General features: G+C 57.1%; 1 protein-coding gene across 1 annotated transcript in view; it reads left to right on the forward strand.

The window, feature by feature from the left end:
- PLXNA1 (plexin A1) overlaps window positions 1-21,555 on the forward strand; it is a 52,091-nt gene that overhangs the window by 22,946 nt on the left and 7,590 nt on the right. Inside the window, exons 9-26 of the mRNA XM_084887355.1 lie at window positions 283-397; window positions 3,491-3,691; window positions 5,468-5,564; window positions 5,634-5,827; window positions 5,938-6,089; window positions 6,172-6,292; window positions 6,640-6,776; window positions 7,942-8,109; window positions 8,686-8,779; window positions 8,982-9,221; window positions 9,309-9,452; window positions 9,769-10,003; window positions 11,793-11,935; window positions 13,288-13,544; window positions 13,881-13,947; window positions 19,821-19,967; window positions 20,089-20,248; window positions 21,082-21,185. Coding sequence (XP_084743481.1) covers window positions 283-397; window positions 3,491-3,691; window positions 5,468-5,564; window positions 5,634-5,827; window positions 5,938-6,089; window positions 6,172-6,292; window positions 6,640-6,776; window positions 7,942-8,109; window positions 8,686-8,779; window positions 8,982-9,221; window positions 9,309-9,452; window positions 9,769-10,003; window positions 11,793-11,935; window positions 13,288-13,544; window positions 13,881-13,947; window positions 19,821-19,967; window positions 20,089-20,248; window positions 21,082-21,185 — 2,776 coding nt within the window. The remainder of the gene's footprint in view (window positions 1-282; window positions 398-3,490; window positions 3,692-5,467; window positions 5,565-5,633; window positions 5,828-5,937; window positions 6,090-6,171; window positions 6,293-6,639; window positions 6,777-7,941; window positions 8,110-8,685; window positions 8,780-8,981; window positions 9,222-9,308; window positions 9,453-9,768; window positions 10,004-11,792; window positions 11,936-13,287; window positions 13,545-13,880; window positions 13,948-19,820; window positions 19,968-20,088; window positions 20,249-21,081; window positions 21,186-21,555) is intronic.

Consider the following 21,555-nt stretch of genomic DNA (forward strand, 5'->3'; position numbering starts at 1 on the left):
GGAAGGCTCTGTAGGCTGGTTCTCGGGTGGACTGTCAGGTTATTGAGGGTCTGAGGGAAGAGCAGTGAAGGAGGGAGGGAGCACCAGACAGTTCAGTGGGTAAGACCAGCTGACAGGGAAGGTCTCTCTGAGCAGGTGGAGGATCACCCAGTGCAAAGGCCCTGGGGTGGCCCCATGATCAACCACAGGAGGAACAGCAGGGAGATGCTGTGGTGTGGCCCTGTATGGCAACTGGTGGAGGCAGGTGATGCCTGGCCTCATTGTCCCACTCCCTCCTTGCAGCTGCCTGTCGTGTGTCAATGGCTCCTTCCCCTGCCACTGGTGCAAATACCGCCACGTGTGCACACACAATGCTGCCGACTGCGCCTTCCTGGAGGGCCGCGTCAATGTGTCTGAGGTAAGGCATTCTCAGGGGAGGGGGGTCGCAACCAGGTGTTGCCTGCAGGTGTGCCTGGGAGAGCACCTGTGGGCAGCTGGGATGCCAACCAAGAGGTCTGTGAGGTTGGGGACATCCTTCATGGCTGTTCTGGCCGGAGGCCAGCCAGTGGCATTTGTTGGTGGTCACTGAGTCTCTTGTGACCTTTAGGGGAGCTGCAGAAGCCTCAGACCACATGGGGCACCATGTGGAGAGGGGTCTCACCATGCAGGACAATGGGAGCCTGGAGTGTCAGATATCTGGCTAGGTGGGCTCAGTGCCCTGAGTCCATGTGGACAAGGGGACATGTCAGATTGATCTATAAGGAGCTAGTCAGTTCCTTGGAGACATCTGAGATCCTGGGTGGTAACTGATGGTAATTAGCTCATAATTATTTGGAGTCTGAGCAAGGTACTGACTCCATGAGCAGTATGGTCACTACTCCTGAACCCAGGCTTTCAGGACCAGGATGGACAGACCTGGAACCTGCTAGGCAGGGAGGGAGTGGCCAGGGGTCTCCATGTCCAGCCCGCAGATGCAGAGCCACAACTTGAAAATAAGGTTCTATTCTTTGCAGCGACACCATGCCTGTTGGTGGGACAGGGCAAGAGGGTGTGTGTCCTGCCGGCCATGGGGCACGTGGCCTGAATTTCTATGAACAGTCCCAGGGCAGAGGAAACACATCACGCACAGGGCCCCTGCCATGCTGTGGGCTTCTCCCCACAGAGCCTCCCCTGGTTACCCTTCACATCACCCTCTGGACCTTTGTTGCACACCATGGGACAAGATTGCAGTAGGGGGCAGGCTAAGAGCAGGCAGGGACTGTGGGCATCTGGACGTGACAGTGTCTGTGAGAGTGAGCGTGTGAGGGCCAGGGCCGTAGAGGGTGGGCATTGAGCTTGCGGGGCGTTTGGCCTGTGTGAGGAAATGGGCTAAGGTATCGGGGTGGGCAGGGACCCTGGGGCCGCAGGAAGCTAGTGGGGCTGATTCCAGGGGGTTAGGGACTATGGGGTCTAGGAGCCTCAGTGGGCTGTTGTGGGCCTCCATGGCCAGGGGAAATAGAGCAGCAAGTGCAGATCCGTCCTGAAGAATCTGCTCATGCAGGCCGAGCGGGGAGCGATTGTGGGTCCAGGGAGGGTTATTGGGGGATGGATTTATTCCACAGAGATGCTGTCATAAGCTGTAGTCCCAGGTTTTATGGGTACATTTATAGGGAGTGTAACATCCGCAGACAACGAATCCTATTGTTTGGAAGGACTTGGGCTCCCAGCCCAGGCCTCTCCTTCCATCTTTTGTTTGGATTTGGCTCCTCTGGGGCTGCCCTTCACTCAGGAGCTTGCTCATTCTGCAGTGTCTTGGTTCCCTACTCCATTGGGAGGAGTCCCCAAGAACCCCACTACTTGCCCTGTCCCTGTACTCTCACGTTTGCTTGGGTTGTTTGAAGTGGAAGCCACCAGAGCATGTTAGGGAAGGGCGGTGAGGAGGCAGCTGGTGCAGGTCCAATGCCTGGCAGGGGTCCCATGTAGAGCACCACTGAAGCTGAGCCCACGTGCACTCTGAACCCAAACCTAGAAGCTAGGGCTTTCTGCTAGGAATGCTGGGTCTGGCTTCTCCAGGAATGGGCGGGGTGGCCAGCATAGGGGAGTCATGTGCCTTCTGTCCTGGTGGCCTCCTTACCAGGAGGGACTTGCCCTGGCCCTGGCGTCCCCAGAAGTGGAATGGAAGGGCAGACTCCTAAAGTCTTACTTACTGTGTGTAGGCAGAAGAGTTCTAGGTCAGGTGACTAAAAATCTAACTTGAATCGTATAAACAGTTGTGGCTCCTCACTCACTCCGTAGACTTGAGCCGGCTTACAGACCCAGAGTCCCCTGAATGGGCAGAGATGGGTCCCCGTAAGGAAGAGCTCTGGTCCACATTACGTATCTTTCTTCCAGCTCAGCTTGGCCTCAGGCCACTGGTGGTGTCTGAAAGGAATGTCAGAATCCTTTCGATGGCTGAGGTGCCAAGGCCCGGCCAGAGAGACGAGCTGGGGATCTCAGGGCCTACACTCTGAGACTGACAATGGCTGAGATAGTGTCCACAGAGTGAGGTGTGAGGCGGGGGAACAGTGAGAACAGTTCTGGTGGCCAGGACGAGCCAGGGCTGCTGGGGGGTCCAGCAGGGACAGACAAGGTCTAGGGAGGCATACATCCTGGAGGATACACCTCATATGCTGCAGGGTCAGAGGTTTGCCTGGGCCTGGTGGCTGGGCTGGGCACCCCTACAAATCGCAAGGAAAGTGCTGGCATAAGTGAGGGCCCCTGAGTGCAGGGCTGGTGGCCCTTGGTACGCGTCACCATCATCTGCCTCTCCCTAGTGGAGATGGGGTCACCCTGTAGACCTAAGGGAAGTGGTCAGCCTGCCTGGCTCTGCTCCCCCAGTGTCACAGGCCCCCAAAACCTCTGCAGAGCCAGGCCTGGGCCCACACTCCGCTGGGAGATACTGCAGGCCTTGGGGATCACGGCCTGTTTTCAGCATCTCTATTTAAAGCCCAGCTCAGTGGCATGCCCCTGGGTCTGTCTCCTCCTGTGGCTGCTGCCAGTGTGCTGCAAGGGAGCTGGGCTATTGCATCAGTTATTGTTGCCAAAATGCTGGCCCTGGGGGCCCCGGCTGTTTTTCTGCCTGACTATTTTTACATGCTTTCTGGGCCTCCGGCAGAGCTTATAGCCCCAGCGCGCACTCTTGGCTGCTTCTGTCTCAAGGGCTTTTTCAGCTGTGGACCAGATGGGACCTCTTGGTTGCTGAATGGTGGGGTCCTAGAACATTAGACAGAGTACACTGAGCCCAGAGGCGGGAGGGCCTGCCCCAGTGCACAGAGTACAGCCACACAGCCTGGCAAGTGTAGAACCCAGGCTTCCTGCCTCTGGAGCAGCTGGCTGTTCTGAGGTCCTCAGTCTTCCAGTGTATAAAGTGGGCACAGTGGTGCTTGCCCAGGAGAAGCACGGGTTCTGCACATAGATTACAGTCTGGGACACAGTGGGGTACACCCTGCTCACTGGCCCCCTCTACGCTCAGCTGAAGCCTTGTCACCCCCAGGACTGCCCGCAGATCCTGCCCTCCACTCAGATCTACGTGCCAGTGGGCGTGGTGAAGCCCATCACCCTCACTGCCCGGAACCTGCCGCAGCCACAGTCAGGCCAGCGTGGGTACGAGTGCCTCTTTCACATCCCGGGAAGCCCGGCCCGTGTCAACGCTCTGCGCTTCAACAGCTCCAGCCTGCAATGCCAGAACTCCTCGGTAAGGCCAGTGGAGCTGGCCGGGGGCGTGGGGAACTCCTTCTGCTGGCCTGGGCTGGTCACACTCCCAGCCTGAGGATCTGCTTTCTGCTCCTGGGCAAAAGGATAGGGCACAGTCAGGTGTTCTGCGAGCTCCCAGGGGTCTGCCATGCCTGGGTGTGCGGGTGGGGCATTGCCAAGAGCCACCCACATGTTTGGGGGGAGCACATCTCAGAAGTGGAAATGGGCAACTTAGATGTGGCAAGATATGCAGACAGGGCTTTGCCTGGGGTCTTGGGGACGCGGGTGAGGAGGCCAGGTTGGGGGGGTGGAAACTCCCACATGCTGTTATTACCCAATGCTTCCAGAGGGCCAGGGGCAGGGGGATTTGTGCCCAAGTACTCAGCTCCTTTTATATCTCCTGTGGCCAGACACAGAAACCGTTCATAGTGGCCCGTGCGTTTGCACACCAGGAGGCAGGTGTTGCCCCAGTGCCAAGCAGCAGCCACATTGGGAGCTTTGAATCTAATAGGATGATATTTTCAAAGCTTGTTACCAAGTTTAGTGAATTTAGTAACTGTGATCTCTGTAGACTCAAACCCTTTCCTTGTGGATTGGGGGAGTGGGGGTCCCGAGAGGCCTCTTCCAGCTCTTTCTGTGACTGCTGGCAGGCCTCAGTCTTCCCCTCTGTTCAGGAAGACTGTAGGCAGGAGAGGAGGGTTTCCTGCGGTGGCCAAGGCCCTGTGGCTTCTGAGTTCTCTGCAAAGGCCTGCGCTTGGCCCCCACCCTGTAGAATCCCAGGGGAAGGGCCCCTTGCCAGTGGTGGCAGAGCCTTCCCCAACCTCTCCTTTTCGTAGCAGGGTGCGCTGGGGGTCATAACAGGCTCCTGGGGCCAGGTCAGCCAGCTGGCTGTCCCGTCCTTTCAGTTCTCTCGCTCCCTTACTGTATCACTGACTCTGCCAGCCACACCTTCCACCTGCATCTCTGTGGCTCCCTGGCCTAGCCTTGTCCACCTTCTCCTTCCTCTCCATCTAAGGCCGTCTGTGTGTATGTCTCTCTGTTTCTGTCTCTTCACCATCCCCAAACCTCTGTCACCTCTTTCCCTGCACTCCTCCCCTCTGCCTCTCCTCTCACCAGGCCCACATTTATCTTTTCTGTCACCATTTTTAAAGGGGACAGGAGTATCAGGGAATGTGATAAGATCCAGCTAAATTCCTGCAGATAAAATGATGATGGATTGCTCTGGGATGGAGTGGAGGGCCTCAACTGCAGACAGTGGGGCACAGCGGGGAGTGCTGGGCCTGAGCTCCCGGGAGGGGAGGGCCGAGCCTCACCTGGCAGTGCTTTTTACCAGCCTTTGCCCACGGCATGGGGGCACACAACTTGTACCTCAATTCACAGAGCATCCCTGACAGGCATCCTGGGGGTCCAGCTAGGAAGTCCTGGTGGGGGAAGTAGGGAGGTCATCCTGGAGGATACACCTCATATGCTGCAGGGTCAGAGGTTTGCCTGGAGAGCAGGGACCAGGGCCCCTGGGAAGGAAGACCTGGAGTTAGGGCTTGGAGGGAGAGCTGGGTCTGGCAGGAGAGGATTAGTCCTTAGATTGGTTGGTGGCCAGGTGTTTCTGTTGGGTACCAAGCTCTGGATTGGAAACACCAGTCTGGACAGGCGAAGCCCCAAGAGCCTGCCCCACCAAGCTCGCTCCCAGCATCCAGTCCCAGCCGTGGCCAGGAGGGGTACACAAGCCCTGACCTGCCTCCCGGGGTTTTGGCCTGACTGCACTGCATACTGTCCGCAGTACTCCTACGAGGGCAATGACATCAGCGACCTGCCTGTGAACCTGTCGGTGGTGTGGAACGGCAACTTCATCATTGATAACCCTCAGAACATTCAGGGTGAGCCTGTGGGGAGGCACGGGGGGTGGGGCCGTGGCTTGGCCCAGCTGACTGTGTTTCCCCCTACAGCCCACCTCTACAAGTGCCCGGCCCTGCGGGAGAGCTGTGGCCTCTGCCTCAAAGCTGACCCTCGCTTCGAGTGCGGCTGGTGCGTGGCTGAGCGCCGCTGCTCCCTGCGTCCCCACTGCCCCGCTGACGTGCCTGCTGCCTGGATGCATGCCCGCCATGGCAGCAGCCGTTGCACCGACCCCAAGATCCACAAAGTAGGTGCACCTCTTGGGCCACCGAGGGGAATGGGGTCTCTGACTGCCTCGCTGCCTCCCTGCGCAGCTCCTCATGGCCCTTGCTGGCCTCCCACCCTGTCTCCCCACAGCTGTCACCAGAGACAGGCCCACGGCAGGGAGGCACCAGGCTCACAATCACGGGTGAGAACCTGGGCCTGCGCTTCGAGGACGTGCGGCTGGGCGTGCGAGTGGGCAAGGTGCTGTGCAGCCCCGTGGAGAGCGAGTACATCAGCGCCGAGCAGTGAGTGCAGCCCGGGCCGGGTGGGGGGGCCCCGATGCCCAGCTGGGCGCTGCAGCCTGCTGAGGCCTCTGGTGCCCCACAGGATCGTCTGCGAGATCGGCGATGCCAGCACGGTGCGGGCCCACGACGCCCTGGTGGAGGTGTGCGTGCGGGACTGTTCCCCCCAGTTCCGGGCCCTGTCGCCTAAACGCTTCACCTTCGTGGTAAGCCCCACCCCACTCAGCCTGGAACCCTTTCTTCCCATGAGGCCTCGGGGCTGTGAGGCCTGTCTCTGCAGGGCCTGGCTTGGCCCAAAGGCTATTTCAGGTGTGGGGCTCCTTGTCCTCTCGTGGGCCCCTGCATGCAGCAACACCTCTGCTCCTAGTCGCCATCTCCCCTCCTCATCTCTGGGTCTGACTCCAGATGCCTTTGTAGACTTGGGGCCCTGCCTATGGGCTCCGTCTGAGAGTCCATGAGCGCAGGGCCGGGCAAGGCTGGAGATGGCAAGCAAGCCGCTGGGCCAGGGGCTTAGGTCTTTCCTGGAGCTCCAGCAAGTTCCTTCTTCCCACAGACTCCAACCTTCTACCGCGTGAGTCCTGCCCGGGGGCCTCTTTCGGGGGGCACCTGGATTGGCATCGAGGGCAGCCACCTCAATGCAGGCAGTGATGTGGCCGTGTCTGTTGGCGGCCGGCCCTGCTCCTTCTCCTGGTAAGGGGGTGTGGATGGGGTTGGGGCTGGGGGGTAGGTATGGCCCACCTTCCCCTCGTGGTGGTTGGTTCAGAAGGCTGCATGTCCCCTCCTGTTGCCTGGGAAACAAGGGGAACCTGGAGAGCCTTGGCCAGGGTGATCACTATGGAAACTAGTGGTAAGAAGGTTACCATGGAGACAGGCTACCTCAGAATGGGAAGGGCAGGTAGACTGGGCTGACCGGTGGGCAGGGCCTGGGCTCAAGGGGCAGGCACAACCACCCTGTCCTGGGATTGAGGGATCCCTTGGGAACATTAATAAGTATTTTTAAAAATTTTTAAGAGAAAAAATGCTAACAAAAGCCCTGAGGCTTGAAATAGATAATTTTAGATTAGGGATGATAATGGAGCGGCCCTTTAAATATTTTCCTGTGGTAATTACCCGTTATCAGACTAATTATTGGTGTTTGCAGTCTTGCTGCACTCGCAGGCCTGGTTGCTGCGGGCCTCCCAGCTGTGCTGAAAGAGCTGCGGAGTTGGGGACCCAGGTGCAGGTAGCGACTGGCTGGCTGCCCAGTGCGGGTGACCCAGTTCCCCCATTCCAGCCAGCTCGTTTTGCCTACGCACTCCAGGCCCAGGCTTAGCCCCAGTTTCACATCGGGAGGCGTGTGCATCACTCATGTAGCAAGAGTTGGCACTGAGCTTGGCACTCTAGTTCTCCTGGCAGCAGAAGCCACAGGCTGAGTCGAGGCAGTGCCACAGCAGGTGGGAAGGTCAGGGTTCCACAGTCTCTGTCTCGCCAGCCATCCCTGGGCCTCCTTGAGTTCCCTTACCACTCAGCAGCCTGCTTGTGGTGACTGCCCAGGCATGGGCATGGCTGGGTCACCTGGGGAATGAGTCAGGATTGCCCCTTAGCTGGTGAGCCAGTCAGATAGGGCCTCGAATACCAAGTGGGGCAATTTGGAAGGAGAGGGCCAGGATGGGGTCCAAGATGGGCAGATAAGCGCCTGACCCCTTGGAGGGGCTGATGGGAAAGTGGCTGTAACAGTCCTCAGGTCCTGGTGTGGCCCGTTTTACAACTGGGCAGTAAGGCCTGGGGAGTAACTTGCCCACGTGCCTGTTTTTGATGGAACCTGGGAGGTGAGCTGTAGCACCCACATCCTCACTGTCCCATGGGGCCCCTCCAGGAGGAGTTCCCGGGAGATCCGGTGTCAGACACCCCCCGGGCAGAGCCCTGGCAGCGCCCCCATTGTCATCAACATCAACCGTGCTCAGCTTACCAACCCTGAGGTGAAGTACAACTACACCGAGGACCCCACCATCCTGAAGATTGATCCCGAGTGGAGCATCAACAGGTGGGGCTGCCCCCTCCTGCCCTGAGCCTCAGGGGTCCCCCCTGTCCCCTGGGATGCTGTGAGGACGGGTTCTCCTCTTCCTCTTCCTTGTGTGGTCCTGCCACCAAGTGTTTTGTTTGGAGGGACCAGTTGTATTTCTGGTGGTTTCCTTACGGTGGTGGTGCCTTGTGCAGAGCTGGGCAGGGTGTGGCCACACCCTTCCTGTGCTGCCCGCGTCCGTCTCTGTGGATGGGAGTAGAACTAACAAAGTTTAAGACTTTGGTCACTCCCCTGCTCTAGATGCAGCAACATGGAAAGTTACACAAAAATTTCTCTAAACTCTGATGTTGCACTCTTTAAAAGAAAAAAGAAAAAAAAAAAAGAACAAGAATGAAGATGTTCCAGCCACAGCTGTCAGGATAATGGATCCCTGTCCGCAGATGTGGTTGATTTAATCTGAGTTCTGGTGCTGAAAGATTGTAACCTGCTTGTGTCTTTTGGGAAGCTGGGTGGTGTGTCTGGACCCACCTGTTTTTGCAGGGCTGGGATGGAGAGCTTCACCCATGACCCCTCATTCCCTCACCCCTCATCTTCTAGTGGAGGGACCCTCCTAACAGTCACAGGCACCAACCTGGCCACTGTCCGAGAACCCCGCATCCGGGCCAAGTACGGAGGCGTTGAAAGGGAGAACGTGAGTTCTTGCCCCTCCCTGTACCCCTCCCCCTCCTGTGCAGCCCAAGCTGCCTTGGCAGTTGCTGTGCTTGGAGACCCCGGGGAAAGAAGCCATCCCTGGCCTCTGGGTGTGCCTACGCGGCGGCAGCCCCTTGGCCCTGCCAGGGCCGGGCTCCCTGTGCAGAGCAGCTGGCCCAATGTCCTCGCACCTGTGTCCCCAGAACTGCCTGGTGTACAACGACACCACCATGGTGTGCCTGGCCCCGTCGGTGGACAACCCTTCCCGCAGCCCGGCCGAGCAGGGGGAGCGGCCTCAAGAGCTGGGCTTTGTCATGGATGACGTGCGTGCCCTGCTTGTGCTCAACTCCTCCTCCTTCCTCTACTTTCCCGACCCCGTGCTGGAGCCACTTAGCCCCACGGGCCTCCTGGAGCTGAAGCCCGGCTCCCCACTCATCCTCAAGGTGGGCCTCACTCAGCGGGCAGGGGTGGGGGTACAGGTGAGGCAAGGGCCACTGGGGCTCTAGCTCATCCGCACCCTCCACCCCCAGGGCCGAAATCTCTTACCACCTGCACCTGGCAACTCAAGGCTCAACTACACGGTCCTCATCGGCTCCACGCCCTGCATCCTCACAGTGTCGGAGACGCAGCTCCTCTGCGAGTCACCCAACCTCACGGGGCAGCACAAGGTCACGGTATGTCCATAGCCCGGTGACCTGTGCCTCAGCCCTGGCTCTGGTCTACTGGGTCCTTCCTGTCTTTGACCTGCTGACCTAGTCCCACCTATGACAACCCCAACTCTGTGACAGAGCCCAGCTCCAGGCAAGCCCTAACTTGGCCCTCATCCAATCCATGTACTCCAGGTGGCCTGGCACTTACCCTGGGTCCCCAGGGTCCCCGTCCCCACTGAGCAGTCCAGGCCAGAGGCAGATGCTGTGGGGATCTTGAGGGTGTGGGCCCAGGAGCTATGAGTGGGCATGTCACCTGAACAGTCTGTACCCTCCCCTCCAGGTTCGGGCTGGTGGCTTCGAGTTCTCCCCGGGCATGCTGCAGATGTACTCAGACAGCCTGCTGACCCTGCCCGCCATCGTGGGTATCGGCGGGGGTGGGGGCCTCCTGCTGCTTGTCATCGTGGCGGTGCTCATTGCCTACAAGCGCAAATCTCGCGATGCTGACCGCACCCTCAAGCGGCTGCAGCTCCAGATGGACAACCTGGAGTCCCGTGTGGCCCTCGAATGCAAGGAAGGTCTGTTGGAGCTATGGGCAGAGAAACATGAGCGGTTCCAGGGACATAGGGCATGCTGGGGTGCTGCTACCTCTGAGCCAGGGACTGTCTGCCTGCCAACTTCACCACTCAGTTTGCAACATTCTTGATGGCCTCCCTATGCTGGGCTTGTTCCCAGTGAAGCAGGCAGGGGTCTCACTGGGGCCTGGGGCCTTGGGGCCTTAGGCCCTTGGGGCAGATATGGCTTCTGTAGGATGCTGCTTGCAACGCAGACTCTAGCCATCTGAGCCCATCTTGGCTGTAGAACACTGGGCAGACACATAATCGTGGGTGTCGCGGTTCCTTATCTGTAGGATGGGCATAGTGCCAGTGCCCACTTCACTGGGCACTGTGAGTGTCCAGATGGCCTGTGCAGAGCCTGCAGGGCAGTGCTGCATGCATGCTCATGCTAGCGTGGTGGCTCCATGCCTGTGGCCAAGCATCGAGCTGAGTGGGGCCTTTTCCTTACCCCTCAGCACATGCAGACCCTGGCCTGGTGGCCGTTAGTCCTTGAGGAGCCCTTTCTCAGGGAGTCAGGCTGTAGTCCTCTGGGATGGGCATGTGTACGTCGACCCTGGGGTGTGAATGGCAGAAATCAGGGCAAGTGCAGAGTACGCTGGCTTCCGAATGTATGCCTGTCAGGAATCCCTTCGTCTTGGGGCTCCTCGCTCTCGGTGGTGACAAGATGGCCATAGTGGGTGAGCTTAGCTTCCCTGCTGTGCCCAACTCCAGCCAACTCCTGATGTTACACCTGGTCACATGCTCCCCAAGTCTGTGACCCTGAAGCCCCTGATGGAAAGTGGGTGGACCCCAAGGGCAGGTGAGGGTGGTCCAGAGAATGGGGTGGGTTCTGGAGGCAGAGGCTGTAGATGTTGGAATTGGGTGAGCAGTGGCTAGCGGGTCAGCAAGCTGGAACTTCCTGATATTTCTCAGGAAGGCCAGTGTGCCCAAGGTGCCATGGCTCATCCCTGGCAGAGTTGAGGGCAATGCTGCTGGCTGTGTGAGTGGGACTGAGTACTGGCAGCAGGGAAGTGGGGGCTGGGGCTATGGGCGATGGGCTGCACAGTGGTCACTTGAGGGTTAGGTTCAGCTACCATGATGGCCGACTTCCCTGGCTGGGTATGAGATGATGCCTCAGGGCTAGGGCCCCAGCAACAGGCCAGCCCCTACCTACTCATGGTCTCTGTGCATGTCTCTGAGCAACACCTCACACATCTGTTATGAAGGGTGACAGCAGCACTGGTGATAATCACCAGTTATTGAATGTTTGTGAGGTGCTAGGCACAACCATAGCATATTGCTGATATTGACTAGTGAATGCTCACAATTCTAGAAGGCAGACAATAGCAGTGTTCTAATTTTGAATGAAGAAAAGGAGCTAAGTGATAGGGTGGGCCTAAGGGCCTCGGGGTCAAAATGAGCCTGTCATCAGGTTGTTAACTTGAAAGGGACCAAGGTATCCCTTTGCTAAGTACCTGCCAGTCCTGGGAGTCTCCTCACTCCCTGACAAACCCGCCTGCCACTGATGGGACACAAATTAGCTCTCATCTTGTACAAATTAGCTCTCATCTTGGCTAATCCTGTGACGACTCAGAGAAATAAAGGGATTTTATTCCTGTGTTAGGACTAGGGAAACTGAGGCATGGGCAGTAGTTTCCTAAGGTCACCCCACCAGTGAGCAGCAGAGCTAGGGTGTAAGCCTGGTCCTGAGTGGGGATCGGGAGCCTGGAGGCCAGTGGGGCACCTGCCCTGATTCCTGGTCTGCCCATAGCCTTTGCAGAGCTGCAGACGGATATCCACGAGCTGACCAATGACCTGGATGGTGCTGGCATCCCCTTCCTCGACTACAGGACATATGCCATGCGGGTGCTCTTCCCCGGCATTGAGGACCACCCCGTGCTCAAGGAGATGGAGGTGGGCTGCTGGTCGGGGCTCATCCCGCATCCATCTTGGGGGGGGGGGGGCTCCTGGGGTGCTGGTGGGCAGCTGGAGGGTCCTGATGGATGGCTTAAACCTGCAGGAAGGGAGCTGGGAAGCAAGGAGGAAGGTCAGGAAGGAGTCTGGGGTGGGAGAGTCACAACCCAGCAAACCCCCCCCAGTGACTGGGCTCCTTGGGGCCGCCTTCATTTTGTGGAGCCCTTTAGTCCGTCTCATACACCCTACAGCTCATCCTGGTCTGTCTCCTGGGTGGTTCTGAATGCCAGGCTTCACTGGGCAGGAGCCCGGTCCATGTATGCTGGGAGGTGTGAGTGCCCAGCTGAAATTCTTGTGGCTGTTTGGGGCAGGAGCACGTGACCAAGGGAGCATGGAGGCCATCAGAGCTGGGCCTTTCTCTGAAGATGTCAGAGTCCTGGCTGTTGGCACAATACACCTTAGGGGCCTCCATGGCAGGCCAGGAGCCCAGTTCCCAGCTGGGAATAGCCAGGCCCTGCAGATGGCTCTGTCTGTTCTCTAGCCGAGGGCATCCCTTCTCTGCACACCTCGCATGTTGGGGCCTGCTCACCTGTGCGGTTCCATTGGTGGGATGTTTCCTCTTAGACTGAACCTGAAAGATTTCCTGTCACTCTGGCTTGGGCCCAGGTGTTCCCTGGGATTGCTGCCTGCTGGGAGCTCCGTGTCCTCTGTCAGGTCTCTCTCCTCATGTTGCTCTCTGCTGTGCTAGTCCAGCTGCTTTCATAGCTGTGACTGTGTGTTCTTCTTGGGACCTGCCATCTGTCTTCCTGAGCTGGGAACCAGATGTTACTGGGGGCCTCTGGCACAGCCCAGTAGCGGGGAGCCTCCTGCCTGACAAGCCTTGGTACAGATAAGAGCGAGCCATGCCTGCATCCCACCTCTTTATCCCACCTCCATGCCACGTGGCTCTAATAAGCTGCTTCCCCCGCTGGACTTCAGGCATCTTCCGTGAAGTTTCTGGGTTGATGGTTGTGGCAAGAGCAGAGTGAAAACATGGATGTGCAGATGGGGTGTTGGGTTGGGCTCCCTCCAGCCTGCTAGATGGTGGCAGGAACAGGCCCCCATTCTACACCCCTTACTAACGCTGGTGTGCCTGGGTCTCAGCCTGGTTGGGTGTCTCTGGCAGCTGCCAGGCTACGTCCATTCTGCTGAGGACTGTTGAGGCCTGGACACTGTCAGAGTGTCACCTCTGCAGCCTCGCCCTGCCCTCTGGCCTCTTCCCTCTCTGCCCCCCTGCCCATGCTCCCCACCCCCGCCCCCCGGACAGTCCTGGGTACCCTGCTGTGGGTCTGAGCAGGCTCCTGTCCTTCCAGGTTCAGGCCAATGTGGAGAAATCACTGACACTGTTTGGGCAGCTGCTGACCAAGAAGCACTTCCTGTTAACCTTCATCCGCACGCTGGAGGCCCAGCGCAGCTTCTCCATGCGCGACCGTGGGAATGTGGCCTCGCTTATCATGACGGCTCTGCAGGGCGAGATGGAGTATGCCACGGGCGTGCTCAAGCAGCTGCTGTCCGACCTCATTGAGAAGAACCTCGAGAGCAAGAACCACCCCAAGCTGCTGCTGCGGCGGTGAGCCCACCCTCCCACCTGCAGACACCAAGGCCCGCTGGATGCTCGGCCTGGGGCGTCACTGTAGCGGTTTTAGAGGAAGCCCCGCCTTCCTCTGACCAGAGATTGGTAGTGGGGACCAGGTGTTGGGCGTGGGTCTCCACTCTAGGACCATCAGTGCCAGGCCTGAGACATGCTCAGAGGCCTCCTCTGGGGCTGAGGGCTGGGGTCTCCACCGCAGCTCCCCAGCCGTGAGTGCCTTTAGTGCTATAGGAAGGGGTGAGGGTGAGGGTGAGGGTGGGCATATGTGTGGGCCTGGCAGTGGGAGTTATGTCACCCTCCTCTGTCTGTCTCCAGGACTGAGTCAGTAGCAGAGAAGATGCTGACCAACTGGTTCACCTTCCTTTTGTACAAATTCCTCAAGGTAGGTGGGCTGGGGAGGAGAGAACGGCAAGAGGGTCTGGGGACAGATGAATGGGTGTGAGGGAAAGAGGTCAGAGATGCAGTCTCAGCCCAGAGTGGCTCAGAGTGGACTCCTGCAGGACATGCACCCATTGGCCCCTCTCCTGTCTCTATGAGGCTGTACAGGCCTCACCCAGTCACCGAGGCAGGAATGGCCACCCCAGCTCTGAGGCAAGCTGTCTTGGGCCTCAGCCCGTGTGCAGCTGAGCTGGAGTTTGAGTACAGGCCCAGGTCTCTGCGCTGTACCCATGGCTTGGAGCTAAGGATGAGGGGGGACGACCTGGCAGGGGAGTCTGTGTGTCCCGTCCCCAGCACTGGGCCAGCCTGGGGAGACCCCTGGGGCCTCCTGATGGCTCCCGTTGTGGGGAGAAGTTGCACAGACAAGCCCCTGTTCAGGGTTGGGAGAGCCCCCACCCCTGGAAGACAGGCCCTGACCCGTGCCGTCCTCAGAAGGGGTGGAGGCAGAGGGCACAAACTGCAGCCCCCGGCCAGATATGGGTCCAGGGGGATCCCGTGTGGGCTGCACGTAGAGAGTGGGAGATCGCTCAGACCCAGGCATCTGCTTTCCCTTGAAATCTGAAGGCTTGGCAGACACACTCAGGAGGAGGGGACAGTGGGTCCCAGACCAGGCCCAGGCTGTATGTTCTTTCGTGCTTCCGCTCATTTCTCTGACCTCGGTAGGCGCTCTGCGGACGGCCAGGATAATGGGCAGTGGAGCCTATTATGAATATCCCCGTGATTGCTTCTTAGCCAAGGTTTCCTGTGTCCTTACTGAATCGGGGACACCCAAGATTCAGCCCTTCACTCAGAATGCTGTTGGGCCCAGAGCAGAGTCCTGCCTGGCTGGGGAGAGAGGGTAAATAGGAATCAGGACATGTGAAAAGGGGCAGATGTCAAGGAGTAGGTGAGGTTTGAGGAAGGGAAGGAGTTGCTTAGCAAGGCAGAGGGAGTAACGGCTCTGAGGTGGGGGTGAAGTATTGTGTGGACAGGGAAGACAGGCTGGACAGGGCTCTCTGGGAAAATCTAGGCCTGTGGAGAGTGCCCAGCAAATGCTGGGGTTCTTGTTATGCTGAGCTGGGAGCCAGTAATGAAAAGTTGTGCATTTCCTGTAAAATTTGGTGAGACGGTGATGTATTTACACGCTCATTGAATTGCACTCTGGAATCAGGAGAAGCAAAGTTTAGAGGACATGAGCTATTGGGTCCGAGCTGCCTTAGCTTCATCGGCCCGTCTGCTCCTGAGTCTCCACAGCTGAGAAATCCAGCCTGAGGCCTGGACTGGGTGTGTGCTGTGTGATGCCTGGTGGAGGGTCAGGCTGCAGGAAGTAGGCCAGTGGGGCCGGCGCAGAGGGTTGAAGGCAGAGCGGTTGAGTGGGTGCTGTTATCAGGAAGCTGTGGGTGCTGTGGGCTCGAAGGTGGGGCCACTTCATGGAGGTCGGGTCAGGTCGGTATCGGGTATCGGGTAGAGGGAGAGGAGGCCAGGCTTGGCTAAGGGAGCGGCGGCAAGGCAGTGTTGGAAACTACAGGCCAAGTTGACTGGCCCACCCTTCCAGGGTTCCATTGAAGAAGCTGAGCAGGGCCAAGGTGTGCTTCCATCTGCTCACAGCACCCCTCTACTCACAAACCATGTTTGCCCCTCACGAAGGATGTGTGAGGTGCTGGGCAGGAGGCACTGGCCCAGAGCCATGTGGATCTGCAGGAGGGGTGCCCGACACTGGCTCAGGCTCCTCCCGTCTACATTAGCTGGCCTCTGACTTTGTGCCACAACTGTTTGGGGGGTTTTAATGTATATGGTCACTCCTCTGTGACTGCAGGTTCTGTATCCATGGATTCAACCAACCACAGATAAAAAATTTTCAGGAAAAAAGACGTTACATTGTCACTGACGTGTTACCATGTAGTTAGGCCTATGATGGTTGTATCTACTCTGGACTAGGCACGGACTTTTTTCTTGCTGTTGTTCCCTAAACAGTACAGTATAAAACGATTTCCACAGTGTTGACGTTGAATTAGGTGTTATAAGTAATCCGGAGGTTATTTAAAGTAAGTGGGAGGATGTCTGTAGATTATTTGCAGATACTTTGCCACTTCATATAAGGGACTTGAGTGTCTGTGGGGTTTGCTATGGGGAGGTCCTGGAACCAGTCACCGGGAGTACTGAGGGAGGAGTGCACTTTGTTATTTTGTTTTTTCAGTTTTAGCAGGAAACAATCGACATATATCAATGTGTAAGTTTAAGCATGCAACGAAAGGGTTTGATTTACATATATTGGGAAATGATTATCACAAAGGTAAGATCTCCATCTCATATAAATAAATAAAAATTCTCATGATAACAGCTTTTTTCTCCATTGGTCCATACTTCGACTTGCTAGACTTTTTTTAGAACAATTTTAGTTTCACAGCGAAATCAGGCAGAAGTTACAGAGATTTTCCATATATCGCGTGCCCTCGTACAGCCTCCCCATTATTGCATCCTCCGCCGGAGTGGTGCGTTGGTTACAATCGAAGAACCTAAGTTGAAATAACATCCCCCAAAGTCCATCGTTCATGTGAGGGTTCCCCCAGGTGCTGTGCGTTTGGGTTTGGACAAATGGCGGTGACTTGTACCCACCATTGCATATTAGCTTCACTGCCCTGAAGATGCTTATGCTCCACCTGTTCACCTGGCAGCCACTGATAATTTCCTGCCTCCAGTTTTGCCTTTTCCAGAACGTCCTGTAGTTGGAATCATATAGTCTGTAGCCTTTTCAGACTCCTCTTTCATATAGTAATATGCACTTGAAGTTCCTCCGTGTCTTCCCATGGCTTGAAAGTGCATTTCTTTTTAGTGTGCCCTAAATTGTTTTTAAACACCCCAAATCCCTGTCATTCTTTGCTGTCTTTAAGAAACAAAAAATGAACTAGGAAAGTAACCCCTGTTCATTTTAGCATACCTAAACAGCACAGAGTGAGTAAAGTGCTGAGCTGTCCTCCCAGACTGAGGGTGACCACCATCAGTGTTTTGATGTGTGTCCTCCATGCTGGTTTCTGAACTGTGAAGCAAATATCTATAAATAGCATGTATAAGAAGAAATTCTAAGAAGAAACCCTAGTGTTATACCCTTTTCTTCACTACAGGTTCTTTCCGTTCTAGGGCTGTACATTTCACACTGCACTGTACTTCCCCTCCTCAGGCAGAGGTGTGGTGGCCACCTTTGCAGGTGGTTTTCCTTCTTGTGAACAGTTGCGTAATGTTCTCAGTGTGAGTGTTGCACTGCTGGAGGTGGTGGGAGAGCTTGCATTTTCCCCTCCGTGGCCTGCACTGCGGCCAGCGTGCTGATCCAATGATCGTTGCTCGCCGTGTTAATGCTTACGTGGATATCCAGAACGATGATTGTAGGTGATCAGGCATGTTCATTTTTTATTGGAATATATGCTGCCAAGTTGTTTGCAAATAAGGGTTGCACCGATTTAGTGTTTGAGAATCTTACCCAGGCTTTGGATAATACCTACTTTATCAGCTTCCCCCCCCCCCCATCTTTGCCAGCTTGTTGCTTTAATTACTGTTTCTCTAATAACTTGGGCATCTTTTTGTTTGATTGGTCACTTCTATTTTTTAATGTCTCTTTTTTTTTAGTCCTTAATTGCTTTTTTAGGGTTATTTCTTCTAGTAGTTTATACAGGGTTTTTAAAAAAAAAAAAAAATACAAAGTTTCCATTTTGTATAGCTCCTGTGTTGTTCATAGAAATGATTTCTGTGTACTATGTAAGGGAGGTTCACACTTGATTCCCCCTCCCCCCTCTGAAATGGAGAAACACTTGTCCTAACATCATTTATAGAATAGACTATATTTGTATTATCTTTGTTCTTGAAAATTCATTGGTAGTTTTTGCATGTTCAGAGCTGGGGCTGGGAGGCATTTGAGACATCCTTTTCCCTCACTTTATAGGAAACTGAGGCCCAAGGAGGGTAGGACTAGATGGGTCCTGGAGTTCTGGGCCTTCCTGTCTCCTGGCCTTAGATCTTCCATCCCGACTTTGCCCCATCTGAGCAGGTTTTGCACGAGTGGTTGGAGCCAGCAATGGGGAACCTGCTGGCTGGACCAGAAATAGATAGCCCGCTCAACCTGCACCCTCTGCACATTTGGCATTTGGGCTAGGCACTTTAGAAAGACATGGATCTAGGTTAGAACCCTGGCTTCCCCATATTCACTGTGTAACCCTGTGCCAGTAACCTCTTCCTTCTGACTTTTAGAAATACCCCTTTCTCCTGCGCCGTGCAAGCAGGGGAGCCTTTGGGCGGGTGCTTGGTCTGTCCCCCAGCCACTCTCTCCAGATGGGTTTTGCAGGAAGAGGCAGCTATTAATGGCAGGGCATCCTAATGTGCACCCATTCTTGCCTCCTTCCCAGCTGACTTAATGAAGTCAAGTTTGCAAATGAAACATAATTTCAGAGATAGACGTGTTGGGAGTCTAGGGCTGTTTCTTTCATGATTGCAGATGCTGACAAGGTGCCCAGAGCGCCTGGTTATGGGGCAGAGCTGCTGCTTCTGGTGACGGAGTGGGTGGGGTAGGCCAGTGTGCTGCCTTCTTGGAGCACATTCCTAAACTCCATCCTCTGGGCGCCAAGGCAATACCAGAGCCTGTGCCCAAACTTGGGCCTTGCCTGCGCAAGGGGCACAGCAAGTCAGGCCCCAAGCTTGAGGTGTGGCTCGTGTGGTCAGGGCCAGCCTAGGACAGACAGGACTGGTGAGCTCCGACGTCGACTGTCTTCACTTTGCTGTAAGGACATGAGCCCCTTCCTTCGACATATCTTTTCACTCATGGCATTTGTTGTCCAGCAGTGTCCGGAGCCCCAGGCATACCCCGGCTCCGTGCTAGGCGTTGGGATGTGATGTGGGTGAGCCGGCTGTGCTCTGGCCCTCAGGCAGCTTCCATTCCAGCTGGGAGAGGGCCTCACAGAGAGCAACAGAAGCTGGAGGTTGTGGCAGGGTCCTGATGGTGATGAGGGCCAGCAGCTTTGGCCTGGGGAGCTGTTCTGAGAAGGCAGGTTGGGTGGAGTCCAGAAGGGCCAGTGACGACCTGAGGAGAGATTGCTGGCTGTAGGGACAGCAGTGCCAAGGCCCTGAGGGGAGAACTAGGTGTTTGGAAGAGCAGGAGACAGCTTTCGTGGCTGCTGTGTGGTAGCTGGGGGCAGCGGTCAGGGTGGGAGCAGAGCAGACCTTCACAGAATGCCCAGAGGCCGCCCCACAGCACCGTGGCTCTGGCTTCGTGCCCTCAGTGCTGGTGAACTGCCCTGTGTCAGTGCATCCGCACCTCGTGAGTAACGGAGCTGGGCAGCCCTCTCCGTGCAGTGGCAGGGTCCCAGCCAGGAGCGCCCTGGCAGCCAGCAAATCAAGGTCATGCCTGGTGATCTGTGGCACAGGGTCTGCCCACGTTGTGGTCCATGGGGGTCCAGAATGCAGTGTTGGCACTTCAGGCTCCAGTAAGTGGGGTGCTAGGGCATTGGCTAGGGACTGGGGCAGTGGACCCGCTGAGGCCTGAGCTGTAGTTTTCTTTGGCATGAAGCCCACGTGGCCACATCGCGTTTTCTCATGTACTCGTGACACTCTGCTAAGGTCGCGTTGGGGTTTCACGTCAGCATTCAGAGGGGCAGCGTGTCTGTCTAACTTACTCTCTTGCAGTCTTTGTTGGGCTCTGGAACCAGGGTTCTGCGTGCCTTCTTAGAAGAATTTGAAAATGTTGCTGATTTCCCCTCGCGGGAACGGTGCAGAGGCACTGGGGGCAGGTGGGCAGGGGCAGAAGCCCCTGGGGTCCTGGCTGCAGCCTGACCCCCCACTTGCCTGCTGCCACAGGAGTGCGCAGGGGAGCCTCTGTTTATGCTGTACTGCGCCATCAAGCAGCAGATGGAGAAGGGCCCCATCGACGCTATCACGGGTGAGGCGCGCTACTCCCTGAGTGAGGACAAGCTGATCCGGCAGCAGATCGACTACAAGATGCTGGTGAGCGCAGGCCCAGCCTCCTGCCCTGCCCCGCCCTGCCCTGCCCGCCCCCACCCATGCTCTCCCACCGGCCTCCTCCCCGAGAGGTGAGTGCTGATGGTGCACCCCTCCTTGCCCCCAGACCCTGAACTGTGTGAACCCTGAGAACGAGAACGCACCTGAGGTGCCGGTGAAGGGACTGAACTGCGACACGGTGACGCAGGTCAAGGAGAAGCTGCTGGACGCCGTGTACAAGGGTGTGCCTTACTCCCAGCGGCCCAAGACGGGGGACATGGACCTGGGTGAGTGAGGGCGGGGCTCCGTGCGCTCGGGCAGTGTGGCCGTGCTGAGGTCCTGAGCAGTGGGCCTGCCAGGGCGGCCTCCCAGGTGTGCAAGGAGAGGGGCAGGGCCAAGGGGCTGGGTTTAAGGGCTGGAGAAGCCCAAGCAGGGCCTCTTGTCCCAGGCCAGGCCCTGGCTGCTGGTGGAGGGTGCTGGAGGCCGTGGAGGGGTGTTGAGGGCTTGAGGGAAGGGATGTATTCCAACGGCTCTGGATGTGGGCAGGGCAAGGTGGAGGCAGGCGGGGTTGAGGATGGAATCAGGGAGTGCACTTAGAGGGCCACCCTGTCCAGGTAAGAGTCGGGGATTGGGGTTCCCACTTACTGGAGGAGGAGGGTGGGCCATCGGAGCTGGGGCAGGGAGCTGGGGCAGGGAGTGGCACTGGCTCATGAGCTGGGCATGTAGGGGAACCCACGGAGCTGAGCGGGGTGGCAGAGGAGGAGCAGCAGGCCTGGGAATGGGGAGTCTCACCGTGGATGTGGCTGGAGAGGTGGGGGCACCAACATGGAGGCCTCCAATGCCAGGCTGAGGAGTTGGAAGAGCTTCCTAGAACTCAAAGGCAGGTGTTGCATGGGGGTTGGCTGCCTGGGGCGGGACAGCTGCTGCTGGGGGCATATGCTTCCTGCTCTGAGCCAGGCTGCGAGCTGCTGGGAAAGAGGGAAGGGGGGGGAGAGGGGGGAGGAGGCTCTGCACTAAGTGCCCTGGGACACCGATGCTCCTGGGCTGAGAGGGAGACCACGGAAAGGGGCAAATGAGGCACCTGCCCATGGCCCCGCACTCACCGTTTTCCTCCCTTCAGAGTGGCGCCAGGGCCGCATGGCGCGAATCATCCTGCAGGATGAGGATGTCACCACCAAGATTGACAACGACTGGAAGAGGCTGAATACTCTGGCTCATTATCAGGTGACCCTGCACCTCCCACCCTCTGGCATGGCTCAGCCTCTCTTCAGGCTCCAGGGCAGAGTGGAAGCTGGTTTCCGGCCCCTGTGCATGGGTGGCAGATGTTGGCACAAACAGGGACATGGTCACATGTATTGCCTTCCCAGACCCACGACTGGCCCATCTGAGATATACCAAAGGCTGGGTCTCTCTCTCTCTGCTATGGTCAGGCCCTCTGCACGTGGCCCTTCGCCACTCACCCGTCTGAGGGGTGTCCACTGCTTCCTGCGCTCTGGGACTGGGTGTGGCCTCTGCTCCAGCTCAGAGGAGCCCTTTGCGGTGGGAAATAGCTGGTGCTGGGTGCCATGGGCCTGCCCCTGACTGAGGCTCGAGT

This window comes from Pipistrellus hanaki, assembly GCF_964339955.1.
Source record: "Pipistrellus hanaki genome assembly, chromosome: 6".
Taxonomy (NCBI): domain Eukaryota; kingdom Metazoa; phylum Chordata; class Mammalia; order Chiroptera; family Vespertilionidae; genus Pipistrellus; species Pipistrellus hanaki.